Below are 23,581 nucleotides of genomic sequence, written 5' to 3'. Positions count from 1 at the left end.
ATTGTACCCTAGAAGTGTTTTCTTTCTTTTTCATTTACTTGATTCCTTTCAAACTCCTGCCTACCAAATGAAATAATAACCTGTTCAAAAATCATGATGCTAAATCCAGTGGCTGACAGCTTTCACTCTGCAGTTTAAGTGATAGCCATAAATTGATGTTTATAACAGAGACATAAGCACTTTCTGGTGGATGATATTGCTTTTAATTCTCCATTGTGATGTCCTATGACTTGATACAGAGTTTGACAATCACTTAGATAATGTACAAGGACAAAACAGATTTCTTTCAGTTACTTTACTCAAATGAGTAAAGTATGCAGCAAGCAGAAAGGAAGCGTACAGGGTCAATAGCTCCTTTCACTATTGCAGAGAGCCAAGGATTTTTGTGTAAACGGCCCAATTAATTTGTTACTATATATTGTGAAGTTCCACATTTGCTTGCCCTGTAACAAGTTCTGGAACAGGATTTAAATTCACGGCACGTAGCTATCTTTAGGGCTCACATCTGGATGGCACTGCAGGAGCATATTGCTGAAAGCAGTTTTGATGGTAACAATGGAGTCTGAGAAAACACTGGATGCCTGAATAAGATTCCATTAAAAAAGGGGGAGCGAGAGGGATGTCTAATGCAGTCCATTTAATGCAGAACTCTCCAGAGAGTGAAGTGGGGATTATGCCTGCTGCCCTTCTTATTAAAGACTGGTATAGGAGATGCTTGTTGGGCGAATGGTATCTCCATAACAGACGCTCTATTACTCATGAATACATTTCTAATTATATCTTAATGATCTCAGCCACAAATAGGAAAACAAAAATCTTTGTCTCCCTGAGTGGTTACCTTAGTGGCTGCAGGATTGGCAAGCTTTAGCTTATCCATCTCTTCTCACTAATCCCGGGGGATTTCATTGTGAGAAATGAGACTTGTTTATGATGGTGAATTAAATTGCTGTAAAAGGTTATTTCAACAGACAGTTGGGAAATCATAATAAAATAATTTAGTAAAAATGGGAGCTAGAGTATGCTTAATGAAACATGATTAGATTTAATTTTCTTGCTATTTCAATCATTAAAGGTACATTATCCTTTCTCAGACCTCATTTGGGCTCTTTGCCACAGATCCACTCTTAGTAACAGACTGAAACTTGCATGTTCCATTAGGATATGAAAATGGCTAATGATACCCTCTCTCCTCTCCCTGGCTTTTGTAAAATTTCTGTTACCAGCTTTTCAGATATATTTTAGCTGTTTTCCTCTTTCATCCTTTTATTCCCTCTCACATCTTTTGTACGCATTTTTCACTACGACTAGCTATTCAGGGAGGACAGGTTGAATGAAATGAAGTAAAATACTGATATAGTTACCTTAATAACTGTAAAATGTCTTATTATGAGTAATTAAAAAATTAACTCCTTTAGTTATTACTAGGGCTCCATGTTAAAACCAAATTAATATTTTAAGCAGTTCATATAAAACATGTTTCGATGCTGTCTTAATGCACTGGTCCAATTTTTTAAAACAATTTTATTATTTCCTTTTACAGTGCAGTGACACGTTGCATGGCATTGTATACTGGCTAAAATTTCTGTCTAGCCTCTAGTGATAATAAATGTAGTTCTCAATTATATTTTATGCCTCTCTCAGCATCAAAATGCTACTTTGATCTAAAAATATCCATCTCCTTTTCAGTTCATATGAGAATATAACTGCTTTTTGTTGGTAGACAACTTGGGCAGAGTAGCAGTACCTTGCTGAGAGGAACCGGTCATGGCTCTGTGGTTTTCAAGACTCGAGTGTCTTATTTGAGGGAGGAGATGTTTGGGTTGTTTCAGTGTTTCATGATATTATTTCCAACTTGGATGTAAGTCTCACCAAGAAAGGTTTCTTGTGTTCAGGGTGAAATTTCTGCACAAAGTGGCAAGGGAGGCTGAGGAGCAGGGCAGGCCTCAGGATTGTCAGGAGCCTGTTAATGGGGAATGCCTTAGGGAAAGGGGCCAAGTGCAGACCCCAAGTTCAGAATCACCCAGAAGGAATGGCTCATGCTGGGTTTCTGAAGCTTGAAATAAGTATTTTGCCTACTAGGCAAAATGTTTTAGTGGCAGCTCCCACCATCTACTGATGAAGTTGCTTCGGTTTGTCTATATTAAATTTTCCTCATAGCAGAGGCTTCTGATGATCTGGATTTTCACTTAAAATGAGGAAAAATAGAAGAACTTCAGTCCTCTACACTTCATGTGAGATAGTGAACCACTGTGGGGTACAGGTAGTGTGAGAACCTGGAGAGTGTGTCAGTGCAGACTGGGAACATTTTTTTTTAAAGTATTGAGCATTTGAGGGAATGGGCAATCTGGCTCTGTTTTAAAAAACCCGTAGATTTTCAAGTAATTCATTTTTCAGTGTTGTTAGAATAGTTTCATTTGAATTTTGTATGTGACAGTTAAAAAAATTATGAGAAAATCTGTGTGTATATGTATATTTATGTGTGTGTATATATTCTTGATGTATCCTGCCCCCTTTTAAAGGAATAGACAAATTCTCATGTAATCATTTAGTATCTGTTTACCACTCAAATGAGCTACACAAGGGGGAAAAAAAGGTCATTCTTTTGGGAGTTGAAGGCACTATGTTTCCAGTGCCTTCATAGTGTATCTCATATGTTTCCAGGAGATAAATTCCTTGACAGCCATGAAAAGCAGGAAGGTTTGAATTGAAACTGTGCTTGAAGAAAACACAAATGGATGACTGGAATATGTCCATATGTTAATTAGAGTGCATTTTTGTAGCCTATACCAATTTTTAAGCCTGTATTTCTAAAGTTCATTTCTTGAATCAATATGTAGGCACCTAAATATAAATGACTTGGGGGTAGGGGGTGGAGTGAGACTATGAAGAAATAAAACCTAATAAATAATTTGGAGATTAACCTGGAAAGATGTGCAGATTAAAAAAAAAAATGGTGTTCAACATATTGTTAATAATAGTAACAATAAAATGCAGAATAACTTCCTCTGTCTTTGAGAAAGAAGTAGGATGTGTTTAGAAGAGCTTCCTGTTTTACTGATGTTAGTCATTCTGACTCTGTCTTTTGATCCATCTGTTAATCTCCTAGAAAATGGAATAAAATATGAGTGAGATCACATGTAGCAGCAAGAGGTATACTTTCTTTTAAATCATGGCATCTGATACTGCTTTGCAAATGCTTACGAGAAGCAGAATTGGTGTCTTTTCCTTGTATTCTTGTAGATTCAAGTCAGGACCAGCTTTTAAACCCAAAGTTGTGCCCTGGCTCCTCTTTGAATTGCCAGAGTGGCCTTCAGAGCAAAGGAAAGTGAGTGTTTTCAGAAGTGGTGCTTGGCTTGTGCAGGGCAAGTGCACAAAAAGTGTCCCAGGGAGTACCAGTGGGGTACCAGCTCCTCCCCCTGTAGTGCTGAATATATCTGAACCATGAATTTTTCCAACTGCCTACTACCTGGCACTGTTCAGGCTGCCGCCATGGAAGGAAGACTCAGGACATTCCAAAATTCATTGTGCTATACTTTTTTTATATAGTCAGTGAAGTAATTTCTGTTTTCTGTCTTTTCCTAGTTGAATATTCCAGGTGATGAGAACTGTTTGTGTTTTGTCTTTTATTTAATAGTAGCTGCTATGTGAGAACATGGATGTTGTCACTCAGGTGACTAAATCGGAGAATCAGAGTGGTTTGGGTTGGAAGGGACCTTTAAAGATCATCTAGTTCGAACCCTCCTGCCATGGGATGGGGCATCTGTAACTTCTCTGGGCAACCTGTTCCAGGGTCTCACCACCCTCATAGTAAATAATTCATTCTTTATATTTAATCTAGATCTACACTTTTAATTTAGATACCATTTTAAATGCGTAAGAGTAGTAATCTATTAGCACATACAAATATATATTATTATAAACATCACATTGCAAACATGTTTTGAATAATAATACTAATTATTACTGTTGTTACTATTATTCCTACCATTCTTGTTAGCTGTCATTTTTCCATTTTACTTCCTTCAGTTCTGGTTCAGATGCTCCTTCGTAGTCAAGCATCACTGGCAGACCACTGCTGGCTGAGGAAACTGTTGTCTTCCAATATCAATGAAATCTAGTGGCTGGAGGATATAATTCTGTGACTGTTGCATTCATGCTGTTAGTATTTTATAGAGCTAAAATGAGGCTGTCACTTCATAAGTATTTTGCTAAAATACATACCTGAAACATGACCTACTAAAGTGAACATCATATTCACTTTTTCTAGGGTTACAGGTAAAGTATTAAATACAAAACAGGAAGAAAACAAATAAAGCAATAAATAAACATCATGATGAAAGGAAAAAAATGTAATTTCTGTCTCAGACCAACATAACCAAGATGTGTATGCCATCTTTGATTCTGCTGCCACAGGCAGAACTAATTTAAAAGCCAAGTCTGTGGAGTCTGGAAACTGCAGCAACATCCTAGAGCAATTAAGTAAGGAGAAGGTACCATCATTTAACCTTGAAGTTCTGTCTTTTTAGTCTCTAGACTTATTATTTTAAGCTTTTCATCCTAACTACCTGCAATTCCTTCTGGTAAACAGCAATAAAGGAAAATCATGTTAACCTTGCACAGAATTTGATTAAAGAATAAGGTTGGTGGCTTGTTTGTTAGACACCAGGTTAGGCTGATGAGTGGATCAGATCTTTGTCAGAGATTTCTGGATAAGAGAAAGCTTTGTTCTTGTTGCGTGTAGAAGAGAAAGCATTATTCTAGTATTTACATAGAATACGAACATGTATTTCCTATTTTTTTTTGAATTTGTTCCAATTTAGAAACCATCTGGCTACGAAACCAAACTGTTCCTTCCAAATATTTCCAAATGTGGCTCTTAGGACCTGACTTGTTTCTGTGAAAGCAGTGACATTTTCGGTGGCTATGAACACTACATCTTTTTAGGCCTAGGTTTCACAAATACTTATTTTTGTAAACTGACATTAAGAGAGGTAGCAAATACTTCAAGTCTTATTTAGCTTATATATGCATATCAAATCCACTTAAGAGTGTTTTAATCTCTGTGGCACACACATACTTAGGACTATTATGAATTGTAATCTTGCCTTCAAATTCTGAATCTCTGCCCCCATATGATAGTTCAGTTCTATCCAGATCATTATTTTTTTCACTTTTACCCTAGTTCTTTTTATTCTTGGACTTCATATACACAGCTTGGCATAAGAAAAACACACATTCATCCTTGAGCTCTTCAATGGGTGCCAAGATAACACTGTGATACATGAGGTATGAAAGTGTTTATGTAATACACGTACTGTTTAGCAGGGAACATTAACTTGAGCTGGAGTTGAGAGCAGAGGTCATATACCACTAACTCATAGAGATGTTGTAATATACCTAAAATGTTTTTCATTTCCTGGATTTGTAAGTATTTAATAATTTGATTACAGTAAAGGTTTGCTAATGTTCATGGTCCTTAACTGACTGATTAGAAAACAAACAAACCAAAACAAAATAAACCTAACCAAACATCTATTTGAGTTTACCATCTATTACACTTTTTTTCAGTGTTCAGTCATCTGGAAACAATACTGCTAAAGTGGAGGAGGTACCCAATTCTGTAACCTTCTGCAATGTCAGAAGAAGGGGAGGAGGCTGGTGATTTGAAAGGGAGTTGTTGTAATTTAACTGCTGGGCCAATCATGGACTGTCTTGTTTTGACCATGAATATTAAGCAAAGAAAAATCATGCCAAATAAAATCTCTATAATATTTCTTCAGAGTATACATGAATTTCACTCTTAAGCAAACAACTTGTGTGTTGAGAGTTAATGTTTGTTGAGCATAACACCACAAAAAGCCACTGTCATGATAAGTAGAGTTACTTAACATTTTTTATTTACAGTTAATAAACACAGTGTTTTGCTACATAGAATTTTCACTTGCAGCAATCAGTTCATAATTTCTCTTGCCTCGCTTGCCTTGTGTCATAGTAGGAATATGGTTGCTTAGAGCATACTTGCTTGTCTATCCAAGCCCAGGACAAGAAGGTGAGATGCACTCTGTTTCACGGGATAATAATGCTGGCTGAATTACACTTCAGCACTTCTGCCAGTCTCTTCATGGAGGAAAATGGTAGCGCTCCCCTGTTGCCTGCCTTGTGGCATTGTGTCGAGGTATAAACTAATGAAAGATATAGCTTGGTGCTGTAGGAATAACTTGAGTGGGGAAAGGCTGGGAGATGAATTTGCTGGGACATCAGTATGCAGTAGTATGTGTACTTCAAGCTGAGTGACATGTTGGTAGCTGATAAAGTCTGATTGTTGAGTATGTTTGTTTTCTAAACGCACGTCTCTTTGGGAAAATGCAAAACCTCTGTCAACAGGTATCCAAGATTGAGATTAACAGGCTGCCTTCAAAAAAAAAGAAAGATAATTTCTTAATGTTTTTCAGACTAGTAATTAACTACATAGATAACCCCTCCCCCCCGCCCCCCCCCCCCCCCAAAAAAAAATAGAGAGAAGATGCCAAATGTAATGAGGCTACACCATGAATCTATGAATGGAAGATTCAGCAGGTGCTTCGTTTGGATGTGACAGCTCGTCTTTGTTTTCAAGTTTAATATAATTTGAATAAACTAGTCATCAACATTTTCTGTATTTACAGATTGAGCAAAGCCGGATGTGTGAAAAACCAATGCATTTCAACCTAAAAAGTATTTTTGGGGTAGAAGGCATAAAGGAAAGGGTAAAAACCAAAAATTAAGTACGTAGATTTATTTTTCAGGCCACTTCTGACAGCATGGCTATATATCCCCTCAGTCCAGCTAAATTATGGTAAGAAAAAAGCATATTTTCCTCATTCAGACAGGTTCAATTTCTCTGTGTTTCTTTGTCAGTCCATAGCTTCTAATTCAACACCTTTTTCTCCAGCACCACATAGTCTGTGACTATGAAGAATAAAACATTCGATTTGAGATTAAGAGGGACAACCGATATTTTTCCCCATCTCTTTCTGCTTCCTCAGAAAAGTCTAGTCTTTCCTCAGTTTGTTGTTGTTTGTTTGTTTTCCCAGTTAGGGAAAATGTCGGGAAAGGTATTTCAAGCTGTATGTTGCACACCTCAGTAAGCAGTATAATCGCTGAGTCAGTCTCAGTTTGTCCTTTCAGCTACTCATTTAACAACTACTCAGCTATAGAGAAAGGAGAAGAGACAAAGGCCCATTCCTTAACAGTTGATGATGGATTCAGGAATGCAGAGTTAAGGAGACCAGTGTTCAAATCCCTGCATAGCCCAATTCCAGCAGACTTTGTTGTCCCTAAAACAAGGTTCTTTACCCAGTGTACATGCAAATGAGCCAAATTCTGCACACTGAGATATTGATTTTATCACAGAGTTGTACAGGTCTGGATGCTAGATCAAACTAGCATACTAGTAAGACAAAAGTCTCAATCGTTTATACAAAATCTTATCACTGTACACACACCTTCAGGGCAGTCCTGTAGGGCTGATTGGTTACAATATTTGCATACAAGTTTTATAAAACTGTTCTTACTGTGCGTGCTCAGTGAGTAAGGGTGTTCTCCTGGAGGCAGGTAGCCTTCGATGACGAGGAATGTTTTTGTGTAATATTAAAATGACATTATAATAAGCAAAGGTTACTTTAGGTTAAGCATGTCCGCAAAATTTGGCAGTAACCACTAGATACTCAACTGTCCGTGGCTGACTTCTCAATTACTGGATGGGTTTTGTTTTACAATTAAAAGTTAATTGCTGCTAGACAACTCATTTAGTATTCGCCTAATTCTAAGTCTCTCATAGGCCTCATGGTCAGGTCTTTTGGCCTGTCTGGCAACAACTTGAAACTAAATTTTCAGTATCCTGAGCACCTTAACTTAGTACCCTATTCATCATATGTCTCTTTTTATGATTTTAAGCAGAAATTCTATTCTGAGCCCTTCAAACCTTTTCCAGTCAAAAATTTTAATATGATCCTTTGGACAAGTTTAATGAATCTATGTTCTCTAAATTAAAAATGTCACCAGCAAATTCCCCAAACTCATCTCAGCTTCTTTTCTTGTAGTGGCAAAGTGGTTTTTACATCAAAATAAAATCCATGTGGAAAAAAATATGTCAGTTGATTGGTATCTGTCATTCTGAAGTTGTTTGAGAACTAGCTTTTAATTAATGCTGAAAACTCAAGTCTGAGAAGTGAATATTTCAGTATGGAAATTTCTGGGTCTAATGGTTGATTGCAGCTTCCAAATGACTTTGCAGTTCAAATGCCTCACCGATACTTGAGACTCTCCAAGGCATTGAGTCAGAGGGAGAAGTGACTCAGGATCGTGGGTCCCCTTGGTTGGAAAACAGTACGCACTTAAGGACCGTAAACAAAAGGCTTTTATTTTGCAGCTTGGCCCAATTGGTATATGATTTGGTGGTAGAAGGATTTATGTTATTGTAGGTTCAGTTGGTAAACATAAAAAGTTTGCGGCATATATGGGGCTGTAAATCTTATGTTACTATATTACATATAAAAAGGACAGTAAAAGAATAGAAGTATAAGAAAGAAAGGAGAAAGATTTCACCATCCTTATGGCTCCGCTTTATGTGTGATGGAGTTCATAGTCTCAGATCCAGTGATGTGCGGCATCCTCCAGTGTGTTGTTCAGTTTCTGTGGTGAGACTGGTGGGCAGAGTGGTCCTCAGGATGGTGGGTGGGTGCTGCCAGTGCTTGCACAAGTTGGGGCTTTGTAGCCCTTTGGGTTGCCCACTTGTGTAATTTTTGGTCTTTTGTGGAGGTGTTATTGTGAAAGAAAAGTCTGGGACTGGGGGGAGGGTGACTGTGGAAGTTTGACAAGTCTTGGACCACCTGGAAGGGTCTCATCTTTTCCCTTTGTGCCATGCTGGGCATACCAGAAGGTGAAGATATGTGCCCTCCGGCACGCCCACCACCTCCCGTATCACTCAGCCGGCCTTTGTGTGTGGCTCGTTAGCTTGTCGTTGATATGTACATCGTAATTCACTTTATACTGAATGTCCTATGTCCTGCTCCTTGGAATGTCTCCTGCTGCTGCATGAACTGGTTTTGCCACAATGTTTGAGCCATTATCCTTATCAATCTCTGGCAGGCATCTACAGGTTTATGATACTAAATACTAAGTCACTGCTGTGGTGGTATCACTTACTTCTAGAGCTTCATTGATTCAGAACATACCAGCATTGAACACTTCCAGGGCACTGGTATCTTCCTTGATATGAGAAACGTTAATTCACCAGAGTAAGATATGTGTATAGCTTCTTTTCCATAAAGTCTCTTCAGTCTTGAGCAAATTTTTCTTTTGAGGGAGTTTCTGAGTGTTATTCACAATGAATAGCTTTAATACTCAGGAAACGAATTGCTTTGGATACTTCTTTCTAGGTAATGGGGTAATGGTTTTATAGGAAGTTCTTCCCTGTGAAGGAGCCTGACTCTGAGTGAGGAGTCTTCTCAGGCTCCCTCTATTGACAATAAAGAAAATGTCCCTTGAGAATGAGTTCTTTCACTAAGGTTTTCAGGAACAAAAGGAGAAGCTTTCAAGTTTCATTGGTGCCAGAAATGTAGATGTAACTCTGTAGGAAGAAGAAATGGCAGTGCATTTAGAGATTTCCTTTGCACTTCATCTGTAACACTAAATGTAAGATTGCATGGCTGGTTATTGTTTTCTGCTTTGTCCTGCAAAAAATTTATCCTGCCTTTGTCCAAAAATTAGGAAAAAAAAAAAAAAGTACATGAATTTCACTGAATCGGACCATTAGTGGTTATTTTGTTTTGTTTTTCCACCGATATGACTGATTAATTCACCGAAAATTGACTAACAGAAACTTTCATGCCAATAGCTGGGGGGTTTTTTGTCAGATAAATACAAAGCAAAAGCAAAAGCCAGGACAAAAAGGAATTCTTATGCAAGATTTGGTACTTCAGTAGTTTACACTATAAAAATTATATGTTAATTTTAAAAGTGTATAGATATTCCGGCATCTCTCTTCATCATGTATAAAATAGAAAGGATGACAAGACTTCATATGGTTTCTCTCTTAATAACCTTTAAGATTGTCTGCCTCTAATTCTGAACAGATTTAAGTGTTCTTCTCTATAAAGAGTTTAGAAATCTCATACTAGCTACATAGGACAGCTTTCTAATCCTTACCTCTCTACTTAAATTTTTCTTTCTGGATTAGCATGGTTTATTCAACTTCCACAAGTTTGAAACATGAAGTGGTTGTCTTAAAGAAGGAAAAGTAGTTACCCTATTAACAGGTGGTGTTAAAAATACTGCTCTTCTTCACATGTCCATTCTTTTAAGTTGTATTCTCACAGGATTTTGGAATAAAATGAGGAGAGAAAGGACACTGGCTTTATTTATATTTTCAGTTCTTAATGTTTGTTGTACAAAAGATGTACTTGTATGATCTTCACAGAAGCTGGTTTCCTAAAAGTAACAAATTTCATCTTTTCATTTTACAGAGGCAATGTTCCTCAGAGCTCTGTTGTAAATGTCACCTTTCCTCCTTATGCTTCACGAGATTCTGACCATTAACACAGATAAAATTGCACGCTTGTCTCCAACGTAAAAGGGAATTTGGGGAACTGAAAAGGAAGTAACAAATGAGTTTCAGAATAAAAAGACAGATTGTTAGGTCTCTGAAAATCTGAACTTAAGGATGGGGAAGAGAATGCACTTGAAAATTGAGGTACTTCTCAAAAATGGACGTACTTCTCAAAGAATCTTGTAAAATTTTTCATTGCCTACTGCAGTGGGTAAGAGAATAAAATCTAAGACTAACACTGCTGCTTTCTGTTGGCTGGTACTTGACATCCTAGGCTTTTATTAATAGTATCATTTCTCCTTCATCAGTTCTTCAAAATTACTACTGTTTCCTTCTCCTTGATTGTCTTTGTCTAAGTACTCGATGACTAAGAATTTTTTTGTTTTGTTTTCCCCCCAATATTCCAACAGGAATTTCTGGGAGAGCTGCAAGATTTCTGATCTTCATGTGTGGACTGAATATATCACTGCTCTAATACATCTAAGAAGCAGGATTATTCCAGAAATTGTTTGTCAGATTAGTACCTGGTCCTTATTGTATGACCATACCCAGAGGAACATATTTGGCAATATTAGCTCTGTTAGGTCTGTGCTTCTGCAAAAGGCTGATTTTTGAAAAGCAGAGTAGCAAGAGACTGTTCTTACTTCTGACTTAGATCATCAATATAGAAAAGAGTATTACCTGGTCTTATGCATCAAAAGCCACAAAATGCTAAAGACCAGATTAGCCAACTACATATGTAGCCGGATTAAATTTGTTTCTCAGTGGGCTTCCTTTTGTGATTGAAGAACAGTGTGCATGCTGTCGTGAATGTCCCTTGCAGGCTGCATGCTGATAATACCGTTTCATACAGAAGAGTTCTACCGTTATGTCCTGAAAAGTTTCAGATCCTCTATTTCACATATAAAATATAATATGGTATATTAAAATAACCTAGGTTTAATGCAAGATTAAACTGTGCTCTTGTTATAGGTCATTGTTGGCATCAATGCTTTGATTTATTTTGTCTCAACTGTGCTGTGCCAAAGAAACATCATGTAAAAATGGCATCCTTTGGTAAATGTAATTTGGATATGGTTCATTTCTATAACTTTTTTTTTCAGTGGTTTAGTGTATGAAAAATAAAACCTCCATCTTGTTATGTCCCCTTATTTACCGAACTTTCCTTCATAAGTCATATGTAAGCCTGAGAAGAAGATCCTCTTTATAGTTAAAGTTTAATCACTCTGATTATGTTGAATGAGCAGTAGTACTGTGGTATATAGTGGTCCTTTGATTTAATTACTGTACATCTATAAATGTAGCATTTAGTGTGTTTTCTTCTGCATTCCTAGATGCTTGAGTAGGAGCCATGTATGTTAAGTCTCCCAAATTGGTAACTCCTAATCACAATTGCTATCTGTTTTCTTGTCTAAAATGTAATTAAAATACTGTAGTTTGCCTGTGCGGTTCTAAATTCTAATCCACTTAAAGGAAGAGAAATGGCAGTTTAAGCTATAGTATCTTGCCAAGATTCTTACTCCCACTTCGCTAATTCACACCCTCTTACCTAACTGGCTTTAAAAAAAGACTTCAACCGATTTCTTTTGTTAATGTACAACACTTCAAAATTAGAATGAAAAGTTTAATGGCCTAAATACAGTGCAGTCCTATTTGAAAAGCCTGATTTATCTTCTGTGGTTCCTTTTTTTAATACTAGTATTTCCTTGTTATGCCCTTGGTATTTCATAGCTGTCCTTTTTAAGCACTGAAGCAATTAGTTTTGAGAAGGCTGATTCTTCAGGGTCCAGTGCTTTCCTGCCTTTCATTTGCCGAAGCTGTACATTTTAATGAAGTTGTTTCATCTGTGCTGCCAAACACTAGAATTTTGCTGCTTCGATTCTAATTATCTCTGCCGGCAAATGCTATGTTTTATTAAAGCTGTCAAGTGCACTGTTCATTAAATGGCCACAGTCTGTGGTGCTGTGCACACAAATTCGATCAGCTTTACTCCTGGATAGATTATGGAGAAGGTAAATATTTTTATATAAACCTCTAAAACTGAGTCTAACCGCAATCAGTGATGACTTAGATAAGTAAAGCATACCTGTAACTTCTTGGAGCCTTGTATCTTGTCACAAACCATCTATGATATATGCATTAAAACTCTGGTAGTACAGCTGAGTTTACAGTTTGTAAGATTATTTTATTCATTAAGAGACCATTTTCTTCCTCAATATACAAACTTGAATTCAAGATGCCATGTAGATATGTGCTTTAGGGTAAGAGAAGTTTTTTTTTTACATATGCTTTGATATAAGTAAAAGTATCAGTGCTAGTCTTTCAGTAGAGTTGTTGTGGTATAATTGATTCCATTAAAAGCAAAGATGGCTTCATTTTAATGTTACTAACCTTATGAATGCAAAAGCTTGCAATCATAAGCAACTACAAGTTTCTCTTGTAATTGTGTATCTCAAAAGGGAATTTTACTAGAAGACATTTACTTCAAATATACGGAGCAGAAATAGAAATATTGTACGTAGAAAATATTTGTCAGCTTTCCTTTTGGCACTTGTGGAATTTTTTTTTGCTTTTATTAATTTTCAGTGTATTATTATCTTTAATAACACGAATAGTCATTCTTTTTGGTATACTGTTTTCTAAATGTTCTTTAAGAGAATTACTAAGACATAGTGATGATCGACTACATTGTTGATCTTTTGAAAAAGTGTTTTTCTTGCCCTTCAGCTGACTGTAGGAAACAACTTCAAATTTATTTTTTGTACCATGGCTTTATGGTATCTCTTTTCTGTATTGGTTACTTTATCTTTTGAAGAATGTAGTGTTTATACTTTTCAACATTCCTTTTAAATTTATCAGGCTGTATTTTAAACTTTCAGAGGAACAGATATTTGTTGTACTCTTTATAGAAATCATAAATGACATCTCAAAATGCTATGTAAAGTAAGTAGAACTTTGGGACTCTTGGAGAGAGAGATATATATAGAGAGAGCGCTATAGAGATATAGATATATAGATATAGGTTTTGGTAGGAAACTACAGTCCTTCAAAAGGCTGTGAGCTACTCTTTCTTGACTCTTCTTATGATCCAGTTTAAAGTGCTCTAGTATGAATAGAAAACTTATACAGCCTGAAGTTGAACAGGAGGCTGTGTATGTTTATATATTTCCTAATGTGTTGTGCCTTATCATGTGTATTTCTTTGTGTTTACAGGAAATAATAGCATTTAATTTTAGTTTTTCAGTGCAGAAAAATGAAATTAACGCTCTCAAAGCAACCATCTGAGCCTCTGCTTGTCAGAACCCTTCCTTTAATAGTTAAACGTTTAAAGGAAAACACTTGTTCTTCACATAGCACGACCCCTTATACCACTGTAACAGAGGATTTCCGAAGTGGCATTGAAGATACATTTCACAGTATCCTGACTTTTATCAGACTAGTTAAGAAATAAAAATCAGGAGTGTCTCTCTTGCGAATTTCTTGCAACCAGTTATACGATGTTTCCAGGCAGGGATTCCAACAGTGTAGCCTATCCTAGAGGCAGTGCTGATGAGTTAGTCCTGACTCAGCCCAAAAAATGGCTTATGAACTGGAGATATCAGTCTGAATATGCCATTCATAGGTTGATTCGAAGTGAACTCTTGGAAGAATAGTCAAATATATTTTTTGTCATTGCTGCTGATTCATGGTCAAGCAGCCTAATTCTGCACCAGCTGTGGTATTTAGGTGGTCAATAAGATTATCTCAAAGAAGAATTGGTTGCTCCTGGTTTTTTCTTCAGGCACACATCTCAGACAGAAGGTGATAAATGCCTGAGGAAAGATACAGACAAAATAAACTGTTCTTGGCCATTGGTGCTCTTCTCCTAAAGGAACTCTCAGGGAGAGTGTTCCTTTGACTGTATTCATGGGCTGAAGTAACATTTGTCGTCTGAAATACTTAACCCAACTTCAGACCAATAATCTTGTGTCTTGTTCAACTTAAAATGTAACTTTTTTCCAAGGCCTACTGTCAGACAGGATCAGGATAGATGGCATGTTCTGCAGCAGTGAAGTAGTTGAGTGATAGCAGGATACTGAAAGGTTTGATGGGAAAGGGAAGCATGGAACTCACCTAGGGGCATATATGAAGTCTACAATATGTGAAATGTGACAGGTTTTTTCTTAATGTTATTTTCACTTTGTATGTTTCTATTTGGCTTTGAGTCTGAAAAATTGGACAAAATGTTTCCTGAACCTTCTAAGGAGATTTGAAATGTATTCAGGTTTATATTTCTATCTAGACTTAGATTTGGAAAAGCTGCTCCTGTTTTGGCTTCTTGGAAGTTACTTTTTATTACTGTCATTAGTGTGAATAAATAAATATTTTTATTTTGCACTGCCTTATCCATGTTTTTCAGGTTGAGTGTGCAAGTGTATTAAGTACAGAAGAGCAAAGTAAATTTATTTATAAACCCTGACACCTTTCTCTTATAAGTATAGTCTCAGAATATTGTGAAAAATCACTGAAGCAATCATCAAGCACAAGAAAGGCGTAAGAGTGATGCAATTCAATAGAGAAATAGGTCTTTAATGTGCATGTGAAATTTATTTCATAGTTATGAAAGTATACAAACAAAAGCAACAAATAGATTTTATGACATACTATAGGTTATCAAGGTGAAACTGAAAAGAGTAAAATCAATACCGTTAATAAAAGAAACACCATACAAAGGGAAGTGTTCCTGTTTCTGCATACATAGAGATTGGGCTGATACAGCTCTATGCCGTTTCTTAAAGTCCTAAAATTTTAGACTGAAGTAGGAGCTATTTCAGTTCAAAAGAACATGGGAGAAGTTATGGTCCAATATTTTAGTTTTGGCTCCCTGAAATTTATATTCTCAAATATATAAGATATTTGGCTGGTTTTCCAGTGTTCTAAAAGTTGAACTTTAAGGGGTTGAGAGAGTATTGCCTTTATATTACTACATTTCTGGAAGGGAATAGTAGTTTTTTAACTTGTTTGTTTGTTTGTTTTTACAGGAACACCAAGACAGTATACTTGGGAATACAATGCAAACTGCAGTTGCCTTACTGAATAACATGGTTGCTAACAAAAGCACGAACATGATGTTACTCTTTGAAGAAGGTATGTTGTGTTTAATTATTCTCCTTACTATAGGTCGTTCCCAATCCATTGTAATATCTGGCACTTTGTAAAAATGTAAACTTGTTTATATTTGTCTTCTCTAGTGGTTATTAGATAAGTGCATTGTAACTGACTGGTACTCCTCATTACTTGATCTACCTCCCTTACTGATTTAATTGTAACTTTAACTTCTAGAAAGCTGTTGCTCCACGAAGATGTGGTTACAAAAGTATTACTGACTGGAAGTTACATTATGCCTGTGAATATGGCTTTGGAAAGGAGTGTGCTTGAGCTCTGACCATAACAGCAGAGTGCAGGCAGAGAGTCTGCATGCTGTTCCTTTTCTCACTGCTCAAACCTGTGAAAGGATAAGTTGTAGAATATTTCTGCACTAGCTTCTGTTCCAGCGTAGTACTATAGACTAATGAGATGGAGCTCAAACTGACTAAGGAGTCTTAGTATACAAACCATTCCATGTTTTCATTTCACTATATTTTATTATTGAAACTCCTGTTATTATGAAATTGGTTGTGGTTTACAAAATGAAGAGAAAGTTTCTGCTGTTGGAAATCTATATACATTTTAAAACTTGTTTAGAAGTATGCACGTTGATAGCATTATTATTTTTCATCCTTCATGAGTGGGTGACATTCAGCAATACAGATCCTATGCTATTCTTTGTGCTGTTTGTGTAGAATAAATCAAAGACTTAGACTACTGGCATAGCAGTATATCACATACTCCAGAAGGAAAAGGAAGAAATTTGCATAGAGAGACAGTGAAGAGACAGCTAAGCCTCTTGTGAAGCCAGGAGTTGAGAGAAAACCTTTTCAAAGTCTCTAGGAAAAGACATATGAGGTTTTGTCTAGTCATCGCATCAGAGGAGGAACCAGATGATACTTAGCGTGATTAATGGTTGAAGTACAAACACTGATGGTGATACGGTGATGAGCAAATTTGAAGAATTGGATCTGCCTTAGATATGTATTGGGGGAAAAAAAAAAATCAGAATACATACCAGTCTAAAACTCTTTCAAGATTTGCAGTAGTGGTCATGCCCTCATTTTCGTAATTACTTCAGCAGTTAAAGCACCCACCTGGAAAGTGGGAAACCTGAGTTCATGGTCCTTTTTACTCTGAAGGGATTGAATGGACAATGCCATCACTCCGGAGACAAACTGAAACTTGACACTGTAGCAAAGAAAATGCGTCTCCTCTCTGTTTGAAATAGATCTGATCTGATTTTAGTGGTGTGAGAACAGGGCCAGAAGAAGAGGAAAATATGACTGGAGAGGGATGGCTCATAGCATTGTGATTCTTTGGTTGTTTCTCAGCAAACTGCCTACTGCACTCAGAATTGCTTGGGGTTTCTCAGGGTTTAGATGTAAGTGCTGCTTCTACTCTCTTTGGCCACATCTGCTGTGTTGCTTGTGTTGGGCAAAATCCTAAGCTAGCACTGACCTGAACTGCAAAAGGATAACTTGTTAAAACTGCACAATAACGTACAAAGAAGTTAGCTCAAGTTCTATGAGCACTGTAGCCATGTAATTGGCATGCCTAACTGGAAGTAATATGCTCTGCCTTTCTGCATGGCAAATTAGGTGCAAAACTATTTAACAACATGGCAATATTACATCCATTCCCTACATATCTCCTCTTTATTGTCTCACAGAACAAGCTCCCATGTACTTTTTATGCTGCTGGTAATATATCAGTACTCTTTCATTTCTCATCTGCTCCAAAAATAAAATGCATCTCTTCCATCATGCTAGTTTCCAAATTGAAGAAGTAGGATAGAAACATTATTAAAGTCTTTTATCTTGTGCTATGTCATAAATGACTGCAGTAATATTTTCAGACTATTAGTGATTGGATAACACTAACTTGGGCTCACTGAACTTCAGCAACACGACTAGGAAAAACAGCACAGCAGCCCAAAATAATTTCTCTCACTATAATGTCCTTATCTTCTCTCATTCCTTTTCCCCATTGGCTAATCTTCAGGGTACTGGAAACCTGGATTTTGACCAGAGCTTTATTAATTAAGGGCCTAATTGTCAAATAAGGAACTTCTGAAATTTGGTTTGCGAGAATGTTATGAAGGTATTGACATTGTAATTGTAGACTGTAAGATTTTCTTTGAATGAAAAAGGGAGAAAAGTTATTCCATACAAACTGGAGGGCTTTTTATCCTTTTCATTACCAACAGTAAATATATAGTGTTCCCTACAAGAAAATACCATAAACTTCTTCTGCCACTTTCTTTCATGTTCTACTTTGTAATTTTTTAATGATTTTCCTATTATGGAGAATAACATGGACACTAAGCTCCCCCTTGCAGAAAAGAAAAGTGGAGTCCAAAGGGAAGAGCTCAGCATGAGTCAGCAACATGTCCTTGCAGCAATAAAGGCAAATCAGGGCTGCCATAAGAAAGACTAACTGGAAGACTGAGGAAAGTGATTATTCTTCTTTGTTCAGCATCTGGAATTCTGTGTCTAGTTTTGGGCTTCAAACTAAAAGACATTAACAGGAGCAAATCTGGAGGGGGGGCAACCACGATGTTTTGAAGGGTGGGCTGCGTGGTGTGAATTTCCAGCCTTTGCCTGTACTATTGCATTAAGCTATTCCTTCCCAAGCGCAGAAGTTTGTATTTGCATTTGTTAAACTTTTAGAGGTTGCTTGCAGACCATTTCTTGAGCTCTTTCTGAATGTTGGCTCAACCCTTCATCACATCAACTACTTTCAATGTCATCTTCAAACTTGCTGAAGGTGCATGTTATTCTGTCCTATTAACACTCTGTGTCCAGGCTGTTAATGAAAGCATTCAACATTCATGAGATATTCTGCTGTCTGGAAAAAATGCTGAAGACAGAGTATTATGGGTCATCAATTTCCTTTATTTCCCCATTACAGTGTGATAATTAATTCATGCATATATGAGCTTTAGAAATTAAAAGCCTTAAATACTTGCTAAACTCAGGTTAGAGGGACAGTCCTGTCAAGTTTTTTGGTTTCCAGGAGTTCAGATTTTAGCAATGAGGATTTCTTTCAGATGCATGCCTTTCCTCAGCTGCCAAGAAGTATTTTTGCAGACAGATCATTCAGAGACCCTTGTCACTGTTTCCTTCTGTGTCTGTTCATCTTCAGAAAACTCTCCTGCTCAAAGGAGTTCTATTAGGTGACAGGTTTGTGTTTTGGGTTTTTTTTGTTTGTCGTTTTTTGGTTTTGGTGTGGTTTTTGGGGGTTTTTTGGTTGTTGGTGTTTTGTTTTTTTTTTTTAATCAGTTGCAGCTTACCCCTTTCTCAAGGAAGTCTTGCATGATGGCACTTGCTTATTACTACTTCAGTCATTTCATATTAATAACAGTGATAACGGTTGTGCATTTTGGCAACTTGCATACAGGGTGGGTTGCCTAGCATTAATTTTTCCCTCCCCCGAACTGTGTCCTTTTGTGTGACAATACATCAGACATGTAATGATAGCCACTTGTAACGTTTAAAGGAGAAATGGAGAATAATACGTGCAACTAGAGTCGCAGTGGGTATTTAAAATGGCCTGTACTTGTGTTATCAGCTATTAAACACTAGCTCTGCTAACATTAATGACAATTTCCATTTAATAATCAGAGGGGAATAATATGATTCAGTTTAATTACTAAGACTGGAATTCAGTAAGGAGACTGGGATTAATATATAGTCTTTTGTGAGTAGTTAAGGCGAGATACTAAAAAGTCGAGACAATATTGGTCATTTTAGCACGATCTTCTGAGAATATGAAACTTACCCTCCTTCCCTCTGTCTTGGCTTCTGTTTGCCTCTTACTTTTCTCCCTTTCCCCATCTTTTGAAATCATTGGACAATTTTAAAGTAACTTGAGAGAGCATAGAGGTCCAAATATACAAAGTATGTATTTATTCTATAATAATCAATAGGTGAGGAAAGGAGAGAGACACAAGTTAGTGCTATAGCTTAGGGAAAGGCAGTAGGCTTATCAATTGAATGTTCCTGGCTAATGTACAGCAAACAGAGTAGTGCAATACATGACATGTACAAAATATATAAATATGTACTTACACATTTACAGAAAGACAGGAGTTTTAGTACCTCAAATTTCCAAATTAGAAATTTTTTTTTTAAAAAAAGTTTGCAATGTATTATTTTGGACTGTCCCTATGGAAATTAAATTGCAAATAACCAAAATATATCATTTCACCTTCAGGTAGGAACTAAAGAATATAAATGTAAGAGCAGCATCATTCTTGAACAGTTTTCCTCCTTTCATCATAAAGTTATGACATGATCAAAGTGGAGCTACTTACAGCAAAGTGGAGTCCTTACTGATGGAGGTGAAACCTTCTCTTCTGTGGATTCTATTTCCATTAGCATTTATTAAATTAAATTATAAAGTGTTAAACTCATATATAGTATCCTGAGGTCTACTGATAGGCCTGTAAAGATCTATTTAAATTAGTATATCCCTCTGTTCTTTTCTTTGTTCGCTTCTCGTTTGCTTTTAGGATATCTGCAGTCTTCTCTTTTAGGTTTGTAACCACTGAGTTCATTAGTGTTTTGGTCAATGCCTGAGGATGGTACCTATGTAATGATCACACAGGATCAGTCAGTGCATGGGAACAACTCCCACTGTAGCACATGCTTATAGTTGGGTGACACAGGACAAAGCGGTGCCAGGGTTTTGGAAAATGTGGGGTTTAGAACAATTTTTAAAGGTCTTTGAGTTTTGTAAAAATGCATTGCCTATTAGTACATGGTACTTCAGGCAGTTTGTGTTGAAACTGAAGTTCCTAAGGAGGGACCTTTGATGAAAATGTAGAATGTCAGCTACAGTAGTTGTTATATTCAATATCATATTAAGAAGGCACACTAGGTGCTTAAAGCAGGGACAATTATTAAAAAGGAAGAGATCTGAAATAAGCTTTGTAGTCAGATCATCATAACTCATTTGCACCTCTTGAAAGAAAGATCAGCTTTCGTTGGTGAGGTATTATTCATCTTGCGGTCCACTGCTTTGACTTTGAGTCAAATGTTGAGAGATTAATTAGATTTCAAATGTCTTCATGTGTTATATTGTTAAAGTCTGTTAAATATTGTATATCCAAAAAGTGGAACTCATGAGACCAACATCCAACTTCAACCTTTTCTTTAAAAAAAAAAAAACACCAAAAAAGGAGTGTTTCAGTCTTTTATATACACACAACTGCAATGTAATGATAGGTAAATGACAATGAATTCTGAGGTCTCTAGATAGGCAAGTTAGAAACCTTTGGGGTCTAAATCTTTGGAGGATGTTCTCCTGCCTTTCACTTCCTCACAGATAATTGTATTTCAGCTTCAGTCTCCAAAAGACATTTGATTATGCTGCCCATCGCATGCTTCTTAAGATCATCTTCTAGCTTCCTAGCCAGCTCTCTATCAACTGCTAAATTGTCAGCGTTCACCAAATTAGGCGGCAGACGGCACTAACTTGGCAACTCTGGTCTCCCTCCCTGCTGCACCCAGCTATGCAGCCATAGTCTGAGCTACTGTAAAACACTGAGAAGGTGTTGGTGTGACAGTGCATGGGACTTTGGTTTTAGGAATACGAGTGAGTTACTGGAGTAGCTGGCTTCAAAGTTGCAGGATTTTCTTCCAAGGTGGGAGAAACTAACTCCCTCTAAGACAATGATCAAAAGGACCATGGATTAGCCATACAGGATTAGTTGACTTGCAAGGGAGAGGCAGTAGTGATAAAATCTTATAGAATATGTTACTTAAACTAATATGCCTTTAAATGAAAACAAAACAAAAAAAAATAAAACCCACAACAAAATGAACAAACAACCCCACCCCTCCACCCCCCCAGAGAAAACAAAACCAATCACAGACTTAGTCTGTGCAGAAATCAGAAAATCAGACACAGGTTCACGTTGGTTCTGGAGCCATTTGCTCATTCCTTAATACCCCCCATTTCTTCCTAGGAGGCAGAAGTTTTCTGCAAAACTTTTGCAGGCTACATGATAGGAATATTTGTTCAGTGACCAAAGACAGAAAATATGTTGTTTTGTTACAGTACTTTATACCTGCTTATTGTACAGCACCCTGAGCAAATATATAGCTTAGTTCATATACAATGTGTTGTGGTTCTGGATGGAAAAAGTGGCAGGGAGAATACCTTAGAGAAGTCAATATGGCTTGAACCTAAATACATTTTTCTGTACTTAATCAATGTTTAGAAACAAAATGCTCCCAGTTAACAAAAATGTAAAGTAAGAAATTATTTTAAAATATGGAAAATAAATGCAGACAGACTTGTATCATCCTGCCTGAGTAGCTGCAGATGTTGCTTCTGTATCATTTGGATGTGACAGGGAAAGGCCCTCCGTTAGGAGCTGTATGCTTTGCAGCTTCTGCTGTGCAGAACGTAACCCTTTCACGGCTCCCTGCTGGTACTGCAGTAATTAGTTCAGCTCCTGAGCACACAGATGTCTCTACCAACGTGTAAAGATAGTAGTTGTGTGTCACTACATTCATTTGAGTTACAGCTTATATGCGAAGTCAGTGGTGGTTGAGCCTGAAGAATAATCTTCTATGATGCTATGAAGTTCAGAATGTTTTTTAACTGTATTAAGACATGTTTTTCTGACCCAAAATGACAGTCACTCAGGTGGAAGTGTATAACATCACATGGTTAAACTTAGAAGTCTGGTATCATAAAAGATAAGTGGAAATCATGTCAAAATAGCATGGTAGTAGTGAACTCTTTGAGGAGAAAATAACCTGTGTCATCCTGTGATATTCAACAATACAGCCATCTGAAAAGGATGAAAATAGGAACAGTAATTGCTGTGAGAAGCAGTTATGCCATTCAAGCAGAACCAAACCTGTTGTTGTTGAGAGCAGTACCCATAAGGCGCGAAATGTCACAGCACGCTTGCAAAGACTTCAAAGGATAAAATAAGTTCATAAAGGCTCAGCAGGTTGTTACATCTTGTACGGTGAAAGAGGACTGGCCTTTTCTGTGGCTGGAGAAGGCTTCCTCCTACCACCCCTGTGGCCAGCCAAGCAGATCATCTCGCAGTATAGCTGCCTGAGTAAACTACCTAAGGTATCTCATTTTAACACATAGTGAATGGAAGAGAAAGGTGTAATAAAAAAATGTTCAAAATATTTTCATTCCATGATATCCTAGTCTGAGAGGCCCTATGCAGAAGTCTGATGGTATAACTGATCAGCTTAGTTTAATGGTGGGAATTTAGTTCAATAAATATAGTAATTTCAAAACTTAGACTGTCTTTAGATTTCTAATATGCCAACCATAATAGACTTTTTTATGCTTATTCAATTCCTAGACAAAACTAAGACTTAAGGTTTTGGCTGAGCAATCACACTGACTGATAATGTTTGGAAGCAGAAAACTCATTTGAAAAATGAAATTTTTATGTTAAAATATAAGAGGATATGGGTATCTGAAGGTTTCCTCATGACAAACTCAGGACTGGGAAAAAGGAAGAAATCTGCAAAGCCTCATGCTCCTTTTCACCCGCTTATCCATAAAAATGATAGGGTTTCCTCCACTCTAGAGATTGTTGCCTTTGCATTCGTTCTAGGTGGTGCTTTTCCTGCAGTCTAGTTTAAGTGTTATCATTAGACGTTATGCTGCCACTACTCCCCTGAAGTGCAGCCCAAATCATATGTTAGGACTAGTGGATTTGTTCAGTTTGAGAGAAAATGAGTAGGTAAAAGTGTAGCTATCATATTAGCTACAAGTTAACTATTGATGACATAAACTATTTAAGTTGTTACAGATAATAAATTAATATCTAATTATGATGATGTCCCTGTGTAGCTTGTCAGATGTAATCAGTAAGCT

General features: G+C 36.9%; 1 protein-coding gene across 4 annotated transcripts in view; it reads left to right on the top strand.

The window, feature by feature from the left end:
* Positions 1–23,581, top strand: part of ULK4 (unc-51 like kinase 4) — a 240,662-nt gene that overhangs the window by 133,112 nt on the left and 83,969 nt on the right. For all 4 annotated transcript variants that reach the window (XM_065628834.1, XM_065628835.1, XM_065628833.1 and 1 more), the window contains exon 31: positions 15,610–15,715. In XM_065628834.1, coding sequence (XP_065484906.1) covers positions 15,610–15,715 — 106 coding nt within the window. The remainder of the gene's footprint in view (positions 1–15,609; positions 15,716–23,581) is intronic.

Source organism: Caloenas nicobarica, chromosome 2 (genome assembly GCF_036013445.1).
Source record: "Caloenas nicobarica isolate bCalNic1 chromosome 2, bCalNic1.hap1, whole genome shotgun sequence".
Lineage (NCBI taxonomy): Eukaryota > Metazoa > Chordata > Aves > Columbiformes > Columbidae > Caloenas > Caloenas nicobarica.
Note: the sequence above shows the minus strand (reverse complement) of the source record. Positions and strands in the feature narration are given on the sequence as shown.